We start from the raw sequence: 15,765 nt of genomic DNA on the forward strand, positions 1-15,765 counted from the left end.
CATTTTTATACGTGATAGGCAGTGAGACACACCGGCTTTGTGACTATTTTTACTGCGCTGTGTGATCAGGAAGTGGCGAAATGTATGGTGGTGAGTGATGACTCAGCATAGATTGCATTGATAGCAACACTTATAATTTGTCTGTAATGTTTTGTAGCAGGTTATCGCTGTGTGCCTGTCACGTTACTCAACCGTCTTTATTGATCACTATTGTGTTAAAAGTAATTTGTTGTAAATGGGAAAGAACGGGTAAAACGTAAAATAAGTTTAATGTTAAATGCCTAACAAGCACCGTTGTAGGTACTTATGCTTGTGGATAAAAAGTGCCGACGCTACTGATTGCCATTTATTCCGAATAACGCGATGCTCTGAAGCGGGATACACACGGCCGTCCCAGAGACCACACGTTCCAACACAACAGGCCGTATCTCTCAGAGCTGCGACAGCCGTCCTCTATCACCGAGTGACGTCACAAAATGACGTCATCAATCACCAGGCGCCGCTCTCCGCTCCAACCACAACCAGTTTCTGAACCGTGTATATGACGTCATCGATTATACCTGGACGACCACAACCTTACGAACGGTCTGGACTGATCCCTGACTGTCTCGTAAACCCTTCTCCGCCGGCTCCCACCGGAGGGATGAGAATATAACTGCACCAAACTGTATAACTCGCATCACCTCAGACATAACCATGCGACATCATCGACATAATCAGCGGCATCCCCTGTCAGCCATGCCGCTATTGCACTAGCGGAGACAGTCGTTGGTCCTTGACAGCAAGCATGTTCCGACCCGTTCCAGACAACACTTGCAAACATGAAAGGCATATTGATGGGCTCTAACATGGTATACGCGACTACATTGAAGAAAGAAGATGAGAGAAAGACTAAAAGGACATTACCCCATGAAGCAATATAGCAAAAGTACAACAGTCACTCTGGTTGGCTTCAAATTGGATCACAAATCCTATTAATTAGCAACATCTAAATCAATCCCTCGGTAAGTTCGAGCAAACCAAAGCCCAATAAAATAAACACTACCTACAGTATATGGAACCAGCGACACTTACACATTTGCTTTGTGAGCATCAGCACTAGTCGAAAGAAACATTCTCGCCTAAAAACAAGGAGAGATATTCTTCCATATTTATCGGTGGCAGTGCACTGAAGTTCATACCACGACCTGGATCACAATATGCGGTATTTTACGTGCGCTGAATCCTTTCAGCACCACTGAAGAGTTCACTCCTATCTAAACTCATCACTGTCCGTTACAGACCGGTCTGTACAGTTCATGTGCAAGTCAATGACGACTTGCCTCTGGTGGTCGCCTCGACCAAAAGGGAGACCAGCTACTTTACATTGCATAAGGCGGTAGAGATGTGCCTGCTTCCTGCTTGGCGTTGAGCTGATCGATACAGGTCACCGACGTTTCACTTGACCTCTGCCTCCTGTCGAGGTCTTCAATGACCTATCATCCACGTCGGAAGCAGCACGCTACCAACAGGCCACTTAGGTCACCAAAGGTCACACGAGCGCCTGTCCGGTAAGGTCAGTGTATTGATTCACTGATCATCTCTCCATCCCTCGGCGGAGGTCACGGCCGTGACCTCCAGGTCAGCTGAGGCAGAGGTCACAGCGGATCAGGCCGGACTGGTCGCAGGCGCCGCAGCGCAGCACCACCCACTGCTCGGTGAAATGGTTCCGGTGGCACGACTTCTTGGAGCCGTTACACGAGGTGCAGGGCAGCATCCGGAAGCCGCCGCATTTGCCGCACGAGCTGGGCGGTCCGACCATCTGTAAGGTCACACAAGGTCACTGGGGGGGTTAAGCGGCGCCGCACGGGCCACGCAAGGTTAGCAATATCGGGCTAATGTTGGTATGGGTGGCCACTGGCCAGTGGCCAAGCATAGCGCGTGACTACTGAGAGCGCCCTTCCGGGTGACTGAAACGGCCGTGACATGACTGCCGAAAGGTGACACTCAGAGTGCCGACCGAATTACCGATTGCACAAGAGTTTATTACAGGGAGTGGGCGTCAGGGGATGTTGATATCACGGATATACTGCCCGATGACCTTGCGCTTATACTGGAGCACGAAACCAAAATGTGGAAGTCACGAAGTCGTTTGGCACGGCAATGTCGATACCATTAGCTATCTTTTGGATCTCATGAGTGTGTTGCCATAGCTCATCGATGAGAATCAGCTTTCATAAATTCAGCATTTAATACTTGCCCAACGCTAGACATCCGAAGCGCTCAGTCATAACAACTTTCACAGTCGTCCAATCGGAACGATTTGTAAGTTTGAATCCATCACTCAGCGTAAACAACCCGGTTTCCACGATGGATGATGGTCTGGTCGACTCGCTAGACTGATCCTCAGGCCTCCTCACGCCACCTGTCACTTACCTTGAAACGTTTGAGCATCCTGCGCAGCTCTCCGGTTTCATTCAGACGTTCCACCACCTCGGCTCCCTGCGAACAAAAGAGAATCATCAGTCTCCCGTCTTCGCAGCGTCCAAGCTCGGACGCAGGCTACATCGGCAGTGATAGAAAGCGGGCCGATGTCTCGACCGAGGTGGTCTATATCAGCCATTCTCTCGTGAGTGTGACAGGGAAGAGCAACTGGAGAGGTTTGTGGCTAGAAATGTGATGCTTCATTGCCCTTCTCCGGCACGCTGAAGCTTGAAGCCTCCTCACGGCCCAGGTATATACATATCTGAATATTGGATATGAGAAATAGTGATGTTCGTAACAGAACATCTGAATACCGATACCAAACCAAATCCCAACATAAACCGTAAGGAAATACCGATACCGAACCAACTTCAGAACATGAGGGAAATACAGACTTTTTACCAATTTCTCAGCCTTCTTATACGTAAGTGAGGGCTCATAATACCAAAAAAAAATACCAAGTACATTAGGATTGAAATACCAAATACCAAGTTGGTATCGGTTTGGTATCGGTATACCAAAAAGTTGGTATCCGATTGACATCTCTAATAAGAAACATACCGGTGACAAACGTTATGTCGAGAAGGGTTCCAACGGAAATATGCAACGCACATAACCGCTGACCAGCAGCCAGTTATTTGTCGTTATAGTGTATGACCTTGATCTGTCATTTCCGACAAATATACGCCTTTGATTATCACCAGTGTGAGGGCAATAGTGAGCTTATCCAGAAAATTTGCACCTCTGATTTCAATGTTCATCATATGCAGGTGATACACATGCTCGTGTCATTGTCAGTGCCGAGCGATGCCCCGAGGCGACATGCCGCACGACGGCGCCGAGCGATGCCCCGGGGCGACGTGGCGCACGTGATGCGTGCCACGCTCTCCGCTCGGCTCGGCGGCGGCCCGTTACATCGCCCTGGTGGTCGGGAACGGTCTCGGCGCCGGCCGGCCGGCTCCAGTCCGCTCAGCAGCCGGCCGGCTCCTTCGCTCGGCGGAGAGACCGGAGAAAGTCTCATGCCGTTTGGTGACTCGCGCTTCCGGAGAGCGACGACGCTGCGGTCTGAATGGGCACTTGTGTGAGCCGCGAGAGGGGAGGGCTAGTGGGGACGGTGTCGGGCAGGCGGGAATGACAAGAGATAAAAACGAATCAACTGGAATCGGTATTGTGAAAGAAGCTTGGTGAAACTGCTAGTTCGGTAGAAGTGATGTGCTGTGACGGCGAGCTTGGAAATTCCGTTGTTGAGTGACAAGGGATCGGTGAATTTTGGCAGAAGAATGCTTTAAGTTCGATAATAATGCACCATCTAATCATCATTCGGCTTCAGGGACCGTTATAATTCAATGCCTGTTCCGTTTTCTCGCTGAAACACCAGTGGGCGATAAGAGTAATGTAGCATCAGCGATAGTGTACTGACTCCTTTCAACCCCAGAATAAAACATATATTTATGTTTGATGTGCACTGTGCAGCATGCATGATGCAGAACCGCAACCATGGCAGCGTCGCATGTCACCTGACAAACGAGATAGAAAAAACGACCACAATTTCACCGCAAATTTTATTCGGCATGTGGGACACTTTCTCGGAAAGCTTACTGTTAGTGTCCAAACACCAGATCCATCAAAGCTCACGCAAAAATCAAAATTAACGGCTTTAGTGAGTCAGCAGGCGGGCGGAGGCTGGGAAAATCCCGGGAACGTGATGTGTCTATGGTCGTGCTCGGGCTCTGGTGGGCTGATACGGTGGCCGACGTACCAGCTGGTGTCAGCGGTAACGGGACACGTGGTAACAATGTCACCCGGTGGGGGTATCGGTCACAGAGACCGGCACTTCACAGCACGGAGGCAGCTCTGCTCTGCGCCCGGCGCGGGGAGAAACGCGACAGAGCTGGAAAATGGCCGAGAGCGTGGCCACAGTTTAATGACACAAATGTGATAAAATCCGGACAGATAGTACGGCTGCACGGGAAAAATGACAACCGTAGTGCATTGAGGTCGGAACGCGTGACGTTGATTGATTTGCATGATGATCTTGAGTTTTACTGGCTAGTGGCTATGGGAGACAATCACAATGGTCCATGTGATTATCCAAGACAAACGATCTCTTAATTTTCTTTGAGACCGTCTCATTTTTCCTCGTCATCATATGATGGTAATTTACGTGTCAGAGAACTTGGTTACTGAACTTTCTGATATACAGCCCACGACTCACTGCGTGGTAGGAAGGCATTCCTTTTTGATAAAACCGAGAATATCTCGAAAGCAATGTTATTTGTCGATCCGAGCTCATAGCACGGAGACGCGCGATGTCTCTCTTTCCATTGGGTCTAAATACCTTCCGACATGCAGCCTACGTCTTTGTATCATGACATCGCCATCATGGCAAGTTCAAAACACGCATAACGGAGAACCAGAGCGGAAACGCAGGAGCACTTCAGTCTTTCATGATTCATGTCCTGATAACGTGCAGTGGCGAGGTTACAACACAATGTCTCAATACCACGTTTTCTGCAATGAGAACTCTCGAGACGTTTTAGGTAAGCCCATGTTCGATATGTTCCGAGTATCTAAGCCCTAGCATATATAATTCCTCGCTTACGTTTTATTGTTGATAGCATCTACTATCTACATTTGATTGCGTATGAGCACGCGGTTAGACGCACTCAGACGCGCACTGCTCCTGTACGCTGGGTGTTACATCCGTCACGGAACGTAGCCAAGTGTCACGCGCCGGCCTCCAATCGAGCCGTGACGCGTTACGGAAATTAGCCCCCGGGTCACGCCGCGCGCCGGGGAGCCCGCCGGCGTCACGTGACGGCCCGTGCACACCGTGACGCGCTACCGTCATGAAATTGTCGTGACAATGCCATGGCCGGCGGCAGCTCAGACACGGGGCGGAACCCGACCGTCCAGGAGTCCTGACCTTGCCACGGGCGGACACCGGAGCTCGTGTAATGCTGTCCCGATCGGCGGCAAAAACTTGCCCGGGCACCTCAGCTGAGATGCCCCGACTTTTTGTGGTTTTCGAGCAAGGTCAGCTGGCAGTTATGAGCGGTGGCCATGAGAGGTAAACCGGAGATTGAGTTCTTTTCACTATTATTTTGTTTATAGCTCTGTGTTTGTCGAGTGCACGTGCTCATATATGTCCGTATGGAAGGTGAAAAGGACGATTTCCACCAACAATATGAAGGGATTGAGTCCAAGAATCCGATCCTCAGGGACCACTGCTGGATTGAAGGTGGTCGGCGCCTAAAAACCCGCTTATGCAAGTAAATGTCATGCTCAGTGATTAATTTCGATCACATCCTTACATCTCTCCCTACTTAACGGTACACCGATCTTGGCTACTTTTCATTTGTCAAGGGCAATAAGGCCGTATCAAAGAACGGCAGGCACTTAGTCGCGATTCGTGGCACTCGTGTGATATATTATGTCAAGACGTTTAGTTATGTCGGTATGGTAATGATGTCTTATAAGTTGAAATAATACGCGGTCGTTGTGACATTGCCAATTTTGCTGTCTGACAGATCGTGAGGCATCAGTAGCTTCAGCAAGGAGGCCTACTGTGAAGCGTACATGATCGAACTGAAAAAAGTTCTCGGGATTGAAGTTCGCCATTGTCTTACACCATGTAAACACCAAATAACAGCCACCTTCTTAACATGATACTTGCTTAGTATCAAAGCACTGCATGTGACCGACCCATTGCCCAACCTAGCAACGTTATCATTTAGTGGAAATGTTAAACTGATTGCTACAGATTTTCTGATAGATGCTTGCTTCCCTCGCATCTGGGTTCTTGCCATCATGCTAAAGTTCAAGTAGTCGGGTCGGAAGCTATCAACGCTATCATCAATGACCTGCATTTATGCCGGACATCGAATGATTTAAACGGTCGTTTGGTCTCGCGCCGACGCTGCGGCAGGCACTCACCCCGAGCAGATTTCCGTCGATGAACACCTGTGGCGGGGTGACGCGGTCGGCACCGAGCCGCCGCTGCAGCTCCTGCTGGTGGTCCACGCTCAGGAACAGGTCGCGCTCCTCGAACTCGGCCATTAGTTGACGGAGGATCTGCCGCACGCGCTGGCACTGCTGGTAGGTGGGCCGCACGATACCCATAGAGGTGACGTAGACCACCAGCCGGCCCTGTTCGCGAACCTTCAGCACCTGAGGGCAGTCACAGGGGAACAGTGGTGTTAAAAAGAGTGGGTGATGCTATGATGCGTTTTGTAAAGTAATATCTGCGTTTTATTCGGTTGAGTCGTGTCTTTTGGGTGGGAATATATGCTTCATATCCACATGACCGAACACACTCTCCATATAGGTAGAAGAAAACATCGCTCTATTCAAGTTTCTCGTTTCCCTAAAGTACAATATGAAATGAATAATAAGGCTTTCGATGTCCGCACGGCATGGTGGGTCGCAAACGGCCAATTACCTTAGAAACATTAGTTGCGCTCCAATTCGTCAAAGTTATGTTGATGGTGGAGGCTAGAGCTTCATTTCTTCTTATAAAAACAGATAATGTTTAAAGCTTATTCAATTAATTGAGGAAAACAATGAAGAGTAGAGGATTCAACTAGAAACGATACTAAACAATCAAGTAAAACTAATACTAAGATCAGTAACTGCACTGCTACACTACGCATTGACAAAAAATTAAACAAACGGTATTCGTCAGATAACGCTCGAACGTAAGCAAAGGCAGTAAGTAGAAATGGCAGTTGAGAGAAAATGCTGATGTCTGGATTCGGAGGATAAGCCTGACATTATCATTAAATCACAAAACATCCGTCAATCCTGGCTATCGAGCCTCACTATTAGCTGATGCTCGAAGGTCCGTGGCTCCAGTACCGACTCTCACGCCGACACCAATGGCCCCTCCTATAATAAAATTTGGTCGACAGTGAAAGTTATCTGCCGGCAGTGAAAGTTATTTTGTATTTTAGGTGTCGTCACGCTTCCCTGCTCACTTCAGGATGATGTAAAATTTTACATCATAGGACTCGCAGAGTAGCGATTCCATCTCATTTAAACAAAAATCAGACCTGAAATATGCTTTTTTATTTCAAACATCGTGTTACCCGAAGAGCACACCCCTTCACCTTTATCGTACCCCCTGGCCAGTGCACGAATTTCACGCATGAACGCATCTTACTTTCTTATGGAATTCATGAATGTCAAGTGCCAACCACATCACACAATCTTGTATCATCAACTCTCGAGTGTCGACATTGGACTGCCGCACCTTCAGCGCAACACAGTCGTCGCGTTCCCTAGCAACAGACTGCGGCCGCTAACTCTCGGGGCGGTGACCCTTGCTGTCAGTCTGACAGGTCAGTCAGCTGACTGACCGGGGTCTGTCACGAATCTCCTCCTGCAAGGTCACTTAGAACGGGTGGCCGGGCCAGGAGAGGTCAGGAGAATTCTCGACCGGGACGTGCCTAGCGTACCAGAGAGGTGAGGTCACCGACGGACGCTGCCTGAAGAGCGGTGAGCGGTGGACGGCAAGCGGTGAACGGTGGACGGGGGGGGGGGGCGGTGGACGGTGGGAGGTGAAGGTGGTAGACGGTAAGCGCTGGACGGTGTATGGTGAACGGTGGGCGGTATGACGGTGAACGGTGACTAGCCGGAGCGGATGGCAGTCGGTGGTGGTCGGTGGACGGTAAAGCGATGAACGGCTAACGGTGGGCGATGTGTGATGGGCGGTGATTGGTAACTGGCGAGTGCCGAGTGGTGAGAGACTTGGCTGGTGTGAACATGAGATCTCGATAGATATACACGTACAATGCGTGCGTAATGCGCATGTGGGGAGGTATCGTGTGGGGTCTTGATCAACCTTCGTTTATTGCTCTGCCTGAAGTCTGGCCTCGACAGTGATACTGCTCGGAGTAGCCGAGGGTAACGCACCCAAGCTCTTATAATTTACATAACCCATGCTCAATGCACGATTGAACACTCTCAGCCACATATACTCTAAAGCCACACGTTGCACAACATCCATGGCTAAATGTGGTCAGCGACAGAGCTCCACGCTCACACGTTCAAATCGGAGAAATAAAATTACGAGCCAGCGGAGCAGAAGATTGGCCCGTCCGCGCGCCTTGGCTTGTGGTGTTCAGATCGGTTGCGCAACATCGCTCCAGGCCTTCACCCAAATAGTTGGGCGCCAACCGTGAGCTGTCAACTGAGGACCGTGAACGATCGGTGCCGCATTCCATGTACCCCATGTAATTTTCGTTTGGTGTCAGAAAACGATACCGGGCGCGTTCTTCGTCCATGTTTTACTGTGGCCGCTCCGTCCCGCTGACTAGATCCAAGTGCCGAAGTCCCAGAGGAGGTGAGAAAATTCTCTTCAAACCGGGTATCTCCGGGTCTAACATCCCCAAGCGTGAAAGCTGGTCCGGGAAACTGATCCCGTGGATAAGTTTCGTGCCATTATCTTTATTCTTGACATTAGTTACGCCTGATGAACACTTGATTCCAGATCCGGACACACAGTAAAAACCGGTCTTTGTTGTGTTTGGAGGACACCACTTCCCGTCACAAACCGACGATAATCGATTGATTCTCACTTTCCAGCCGTTATGCCGACCAAAAATAGTCTTTTGTGCGCGGACGGCAGCCTCAGAGGAGAATCACTCCTTACTATTTTGACCAAAAACCGCCTGACGCATTTGTTAGCTCTCTCGAGACGCCACAGGTTTGATTCATCATCTCCCGTGTCGGCTATCTATCGGTTTCCATCTCGCTCAATCACCTCCCATCCGACCCCTGCGGCCCGCCACCGGCCCCTCACCTCTTCTTCCTTCTGCGCCGTTTTTCGGCGGCAAAGAAGCGCGACAAGCCAACCGGAGAGAGAGCGGAGTGATTTGGCACAAAAGTGGCGCGGCGTCGGCTCGGCTGTGTACAGAGACAAGGGCGGCTCAAGGTGAGCCTATGACGTCACAGGTCCCGTGACCGGTGGCCGGTCCGGCGGCGGTCCGAGCTGCGCGCGGTAGCGGACCGGCCGCGGTCCGTCCCGACAGGGTCCTGGTCCGCCGACCAGACGGAGAATTACAACACACTTTCTACTGGGTGGAGTTGGCCCCGAGCTTGTTTTAGCGTATCGTGGTTGAGAACATGTTAGAAACTAGGAAGTAAACAGCAGCACAAGATTATTCAGCTTGTGGTTTCTGAATAAGCAGGTTGCGAGTTTTATCAAATTAGGCACAATTTTGCAGCTTTCCCTCGGTCGGACGGCACCCGTTCTGCCCCTGGGGAGAGATTAGGATTATGCTTGTTTCTCGAGCACAGGTCATGACCGCAATATAGGCTGCCCAGTCGGGGGCCACACAAGCCCTAGTTAGGGCCGCTCCAGCGTTTGCAAACGCTTAGAAAACCAAGATAAAGTCCCACTCGACACCTTCATGGGTCAGGCCAGTATGTCATGCGTGTGTAACACGCTAAAGATAGCGCGCCCCGCCCATTATCGAATCGCCTGTCAGCTAAACGTCAGGCTGTTAATGATCCCACCACGCCTCGGTGGCATGTCACGGGCTAAAAACTCTGCCACGAGCGCCGCCGCGACTCCGCCCCGGTAGTCATGAGATCATGATCGTCACATCGCGTCACACGGGGTCGTCACGTCACGGCTCCCGGCAGAAGTCACGGTCACGGGGGCCAGCCGGCGTCACGGAGCTGCTTATCTGAGCCGCCGGCTCGGCACGGTGCCCGGGAGCCGAGACCGCGTGCCTCAGGGCAACCGCAGGCCATGGCCCGCCCGGAACGGCGCATCGCGACTCGCGCTACCACTGCGACTATCACCGAGTCGCGTTATCGGAGCCAGATCTTACGCACTTCATGAGCCGCATTCCAAGATACGGCATTTACAGCATTGGGCCCAGGTGCATAAAGATAGAACTCGAGTTGGAGACGAGCATTGGCGTAGTATTTACTGGAGAAACTAATGTGATCACTATCCGGAACGTTTGGGCCCTTATTGTCATTTTTAGATCAGGGCACGACTGGTAGAGTGCCGCTTATGTCTGTGTCCATCAACGCCACCGCAAGCTCTAGTGAACAGTAGCACCGTGCTTGTTTTTCCTCACTGATCGCACCGATGCCTGGCTGATCACATTTTCACGACAAATGAAAAGCATACATAGATACTCATGCTCGTTTGAAAGTATAAATGAAAGCTCATAGCGATTTCTTTATTATAGACATGCGACGCCAGGCGTCAATGTGTCATTCGTAATTAGCTATGATATCAGATAGATAATATCTAGGTTTTTATCGGCAACCACCCCAACAGCTTTCCCAAATATCGATGCTGTCATCAGACATGTGCAACTTTCCCGTTTGGTTCGGTAATGCGCCGCGCGCACACAGCTATTAAGCTCCAAGTGCACAGCAAATACGCTCACTAATGGCCTCCCCAGTACGACCTGACCCCGGCCAGTTCTTATTACCACCTGCCCCGCCCGTCGCCGACAGGGCCTTGGGTGTGGCCGCGCCAGGGAAAGCTCGAAATCGGGCACAAACAGCTTCTTATGGCACCGGCCCTGCGCGGCGGCGACTCGACTCTGGTTCTCCACGCTCGGCTGGCGCGGCCCCCGTCACGTGACCGGGCGGCGCGGCCAGGCGACAGGTCACTTGATCGGCTCGGATCCGGCTGGGTTTCTCTGTGGGTCAGCCTTGTCGCCGGCGCCGGTGCAGCCGGCCGGCCGGCCATGATTTCCAGCCGAGGTGAATGATCGACCTCGTCCAAAGGGGGAGGGGTAGACAGACACCGCGCGTGCTCTTGACACTCGATTGTTGCGCGTGCACAGACACTCGATTGTTGCGCGTGTACAGACACTCGATTGTTGCGCGTGACGTAAGTTAACGTGGCGAATAATTTGGGTTGGCGTCGTGGTGTGTGATTAAAATAAAGATGGACATTGTAACATTTATATGGAATAAGGCAGGACGTGGAATAAGACGGAGACGTAAAGACGGCAGATAAAACGGCGGAGGAGTGGCACAGAAGTGTCAAAGAGACAGCTGAACGACGCAGGAGAGACGTGGGAGATATAACAGAGATACGATATGACAAGAAAGTAGAAACAGCGGAAAGACAGCGGAGATATTGGGAGCGACAGTACAAAGACAATGGAGATACGTGGAGACTGTTGATAGAGGCAGAGACACGATAGAGACGGATGCACAGGCCGTGACAGCCGGGAGGGATAGGCACAGGAGACGCTCGGCATATATAGTAACTCATGACTGGGGGGCGAAATAACGGGACCGCTGGCGGCGGCTCGTCTGAAGAGGGGCTGCAGAGCAGTCGGGTGGTTTTTAGATCCATCGTGCAGGCAAGATGGAGCTGAATTTGTCACCACTTGGTCCGGTTCACATGGAAACAGTCACTGGTGAGCGAAGAGATGCTCTGTGCTAAATGGTAAAAACGCTAGGGATAACCAGACATCACATGGTCCGCTAAAGAGAGGGGGAGAGAAAGGGTGGTTTGTTGGCCTTGTTTTTTTGCAAGTTTGTGCTACCGCAACAATGTCTATTGTCTGAGTTAGTGTCATGTGTTTTTAGTGGTAACGGTGTATCATGGGCACGATGAATCTTAGAACAGCTAGCCAGTTCACGAATCACGAGACACTTTTGAAAGGACTTCATGTATTAAATGTTCTATGTACTACACTTATTTTAGGTCGTTGATGTGAATTTATTGTACGTACCTTCTGGCAGTTTATATTTCCCTTTCAGCTATCCCCAAATTGAGCTGTAATAGGGCTGGTCTGACCGTTTCTTCTCGGTTGGTTAACTTCTGTGGAGGGGCGGAATTCAGCCAACCGTTTAACGTGTCCACTGAACGGACACGCCCTGTCACGTTTACTGACCTCAGCTGGCCTCACACGACTACTGTCAGTGACCGCAGCCCGCCTACTCTAGGGGCAAATAACGAATCACGAAACGGCTCAAACCGAGCTTTGAACGGCGGTCGTCCAGACGTTCAGCCACTGTTTTGGCTTACTGAGAGCATATTATTTGTCAGTTTGGCACAGTGATAATGACCCGCTGCATCAATGTACCTAATCAAATGAACTTTGTGTTATCATTAATACCTATCGATTTGTAATGCTTACATCAACATGTTCCGCGAGGGCGTGACTATTGACCGCTTATATATCTCTGAGCTCGTAATTATTCTCTCATGTTTTAATGTTTTGAAGCACAACGAAGGAAGAACTGAAACGTCAAACGAGCAAGCCATTAGCAAGGGTCTCATCTCGGTTGTTTGCTAGATTTGTACCTCGCATTTGATGGACCAAAAGGGTCAATTTGCTGGTTGCCCCATAACGGGCTTTTAAAGGTAGTGTGCCACCTTTGAAAGATTTCCCATTTTATTTTTCCTAGGATAAGAAGCTTCTGTTTTTACCTAATATCGCAAAAAAAATCAAAAATGGGCCTGGAATAGTGCCTTTTTTCGCCTAAAAGTTTATCGGTTTTTAGATATGTATAACAACTGTAGTGGGCTCACCTGCAAACAGGCGTCGGGCAACAATCGCGAATGCGGCGCACTTGTGACAATAAGCAAAGGTCATTATAGTGTTACGACCATACGACGTACATACGGAAATGAGTTATCAGCTGTCTAATCGTAGACAACACAATGTCGAGCCTTAAACTGTAAGCCCGTATTGGTATTGTTTCTTTTATTTGGCTGTCGAACATTATTTATGGTTTGAAATATGATTTTATGTAAAATAATTGATATGAAAAAGCCGTCTTATAAGTTATGACCCCATTTCACCACACGCAAGTGGCAGAAATGACAATGATCAGCTGACGCATTTTTCTTGGCCGAAGTCAGAGCGCGCGGCCCGACGCACCACGCGTATTTGGAAATTCCGACCTCGACGAGCATCAGAAGCCACCCAACAGGCGTGTTCGAAACCGCAGGAGATGATGATGAACGGGTTTATCGAAACTTGATTGGATGAGCATATCGGTAATAGCGATTTCAGTGTGTGCATTTATTGTTCATAGTGGTGTGAAATGTGGTTGGGGTACGACCGACAACCCGTCGGGGCGAATTTCGCACTGGGGTACTCAAAATTTGAAGAATTTAAGACGTTTCCATGAGTTTTGAAGGTATGGATAAGTTCTAAAAATCCGGTTCTCCTTATCTGGGCCATTAACTCCATACGGTCCAAGAAAGCTGGCACACTACCTTTAAGTACGATGCTATCCTCCCCAAACCGAAGAGCTACGATTGAAAATCTTAAGAGACTTCAAGTAAATGCACGTGCGTCTATCTTCGGGCTTAGATGAAAAACTTGGGTTAGTGTATTCTCATGTTAGAGTGACGCGATCCCTGAAGCCCCCACTGGTCACCTACCTTTGCGGTGGAGTTGTCCTGGAGGAAGGTGGCGATCCCGGCGCGGACGCGGTCCTTGACGCCGCGCACCGTTCCGCGGCTGCTGTGGATGGGTGCTGCCGGCGCGAGGAAGTCCCGCACGCCGGCGAACCCGTCGGCCGATTCTCCCTGCTCTCCCCCCGGCGCAGCCTCGCGCAGGTGGAACTGGAAGCCGGGCTCGGGCAGCGGCGGCATGGCCGGCGCGCTGCACGGCCGGCGCTGCCGCTCGGCGAAGGTCCGCGTCTGCACGGGACTCGGCGGAGGAGGCACAGGGGCCGGGCTCTGCAGCTGACGGAGCACGGCACGCGCTGTCGATGGGTTTGTCGATGTGGAGTCCACAGAGGGTTCCGGAGATTCTGAAGGAGCTGGGGAGGGACTAACAGGGGGCAGCGGAGCCGGTGGCTTTCGTGGAGATTTTGTCTTGCGTAGGGTTTGCTGAGATGGTATCACTCCCAATGACGGTGAATTACGTGAAGAGGTTTGTGGCTTTTCAGAGGAGATGCCTGGAGACGCCGTTCCATTGGACTTCTGCGCCGACGTTGCCTTCGAGTCTGGTTGAGACGGTGACAGGAAGACGGTGGATGTGCTTCCCTGAGTCGAAGCAGAAGCTGGAGGAGCTGGCGATGCTGTAGGCGAAGGAGACGATGTCGGTGACGTCTTGGAAGAAGATGATAACTTCTTCGCTGTCGAAGTGCTCACGGTAGTCGGCTGCTCGAGAGTGAGAAAGACGGTCGAAGATCCCACAGACGACGCACGCGACGTGGTTGGTGAGGGTGAGTTCTGTTTCGAGGAGTTGTTATGCTTTGGTGTCGCTGACACCTTGACCGTCTGAGACTGCTTCTGGTCACTGAGTGGAGATACCATGGCTTCAGAGACCTGGACCGGTGAGCTTGGCGCACTAGGCACCTTTCGGGCGCTCAGCTCAACCACAGACACGGCCTTCGGAGAAGCGGGGCTCGTTGAGACCACGTTCACCGCGCTCCTCTCCGGCCTCCGCTCTTGCACTGTCTCACCGTTCACAGAGATCACCTGACTCGTCGTTTTCTCCGCCGGCGCTGGAGTCCAGTTGATGGACACCGTCTGTGTTCTCGGCGCCTTTCCACCGGCAGACCGAGATTCGGACACGGTTCTGGCTCCGCTGCTCTTCTGAGTGGCTCCCGGAGAGATCGCGGCGCCGTCCGTCGAGCCTGCCCCGGGGCTGCGGCGGCCGATCCGCCTGGCTGGCGGTGAGCTGACCGCCGAGTCAGACGTGACCAGCGACTCCTGGCTGGCGTCGCTGGCCGAGTCGTCCATGCACACGCCCACGTCTGTCGAGCTGCCCTCGCTGTCGACACCGAGCGAGCCGCCGTCGGCCGAGTCAGCCGCCGCGCCGACTCCGCGCCGCTCGTACGGACCGAGACAGAAGCGGGCCGTGCCGCGCGCCGGCAGCGGCGGCAGCACGCCGCCCGTCTTCTCCACAGACGTCGGCATCGTCGAGCGCGCTGTTGTCGGCGATGAGGGTGGCGGAGGTGCGCGAGCCTTGCGTCGGTCTGCACTCCACGGCACTGTCTGGACGAGTGGCGGCGACAGCGCGGCCGTCGGCGGCGCTGCCGGCGCCGCTCGCTTGTTCCGCACCATTTCCGTCGCGCTTTCTCGGCGTGAACTCGTCGGCCTCCGACAGAACCGGTGTCGCCGGCGGGCGACCGCAGACGGCTCGGCGAGCAGGGGAGATACGGGTGCACAGGGGAGGCAGGGGGAGCGGAGACTCACCGGAGCTCACCTGGAGCTCACCAGGAGACACGGGAGACACGGGAGACCCGAGCGGCGCCGGCGCCCCGTCCCACGCGGCTTCTCACTGAGCGCCCGCCGTGGACCGTTCCTCGCCGGCCGGTATGTGTCCGCCACTGGCGCGGTGCACCCGA

The 15,765-nt window shown here is 52.0% G+C and overlaps 1 protein-coding gene across 1 annotated transcript; it reads right to left on the reverse strand.

The window, feature by feature from the left end:
- Positions 1 to 333: 333 nt before the first annotated feature.
- On the reverse strand, positions 334 to 15,739 carry LOC122378118 (glutaredoxin domain-containing cysteine-rich protein CG12206-like). Its single transcript, XM_043358796.1, has 4 exons — positions 13,847 to 15,739; positions 6,400 to 6,633; positions 2,416 to 2,481; positions 334 to 1,801 (listed from the first exon to the last, which is right to left on the reverse strand). Exons 1-4 carry the CDS (start codon positions 15,479 to 15,481, stop codon positions 1,622 to 1,624), a joined length of 2,115 nt encoding a protein of 704 aa, XP_043214731.1. The 5' UTR covers positions 15,482 to 15,739; the 3' UTR covers positions 334 to 1,621.
- Positions 15,740 to 15,765: the final 26 nt, after the last annotated feature.

The sequence above is a fragment of the Amphibalanus amphitrite genome, unplaced genomic scaffold, assembly GCF_019059575.1.
Source record: "Amphibalanus amphitrite isolate SeventyFive unplaced genomic scaffold, NRLGWU_Aamphi_draft 000055F_arrow, whole genome shotgun sequence".
Lineage (NCBI taxonomy): Eukaryota > Metazoa > Arthropoda > Thecostraca > Balanomorpha > Balanidae > Amphibalanus > Amphibalanus amphitrite.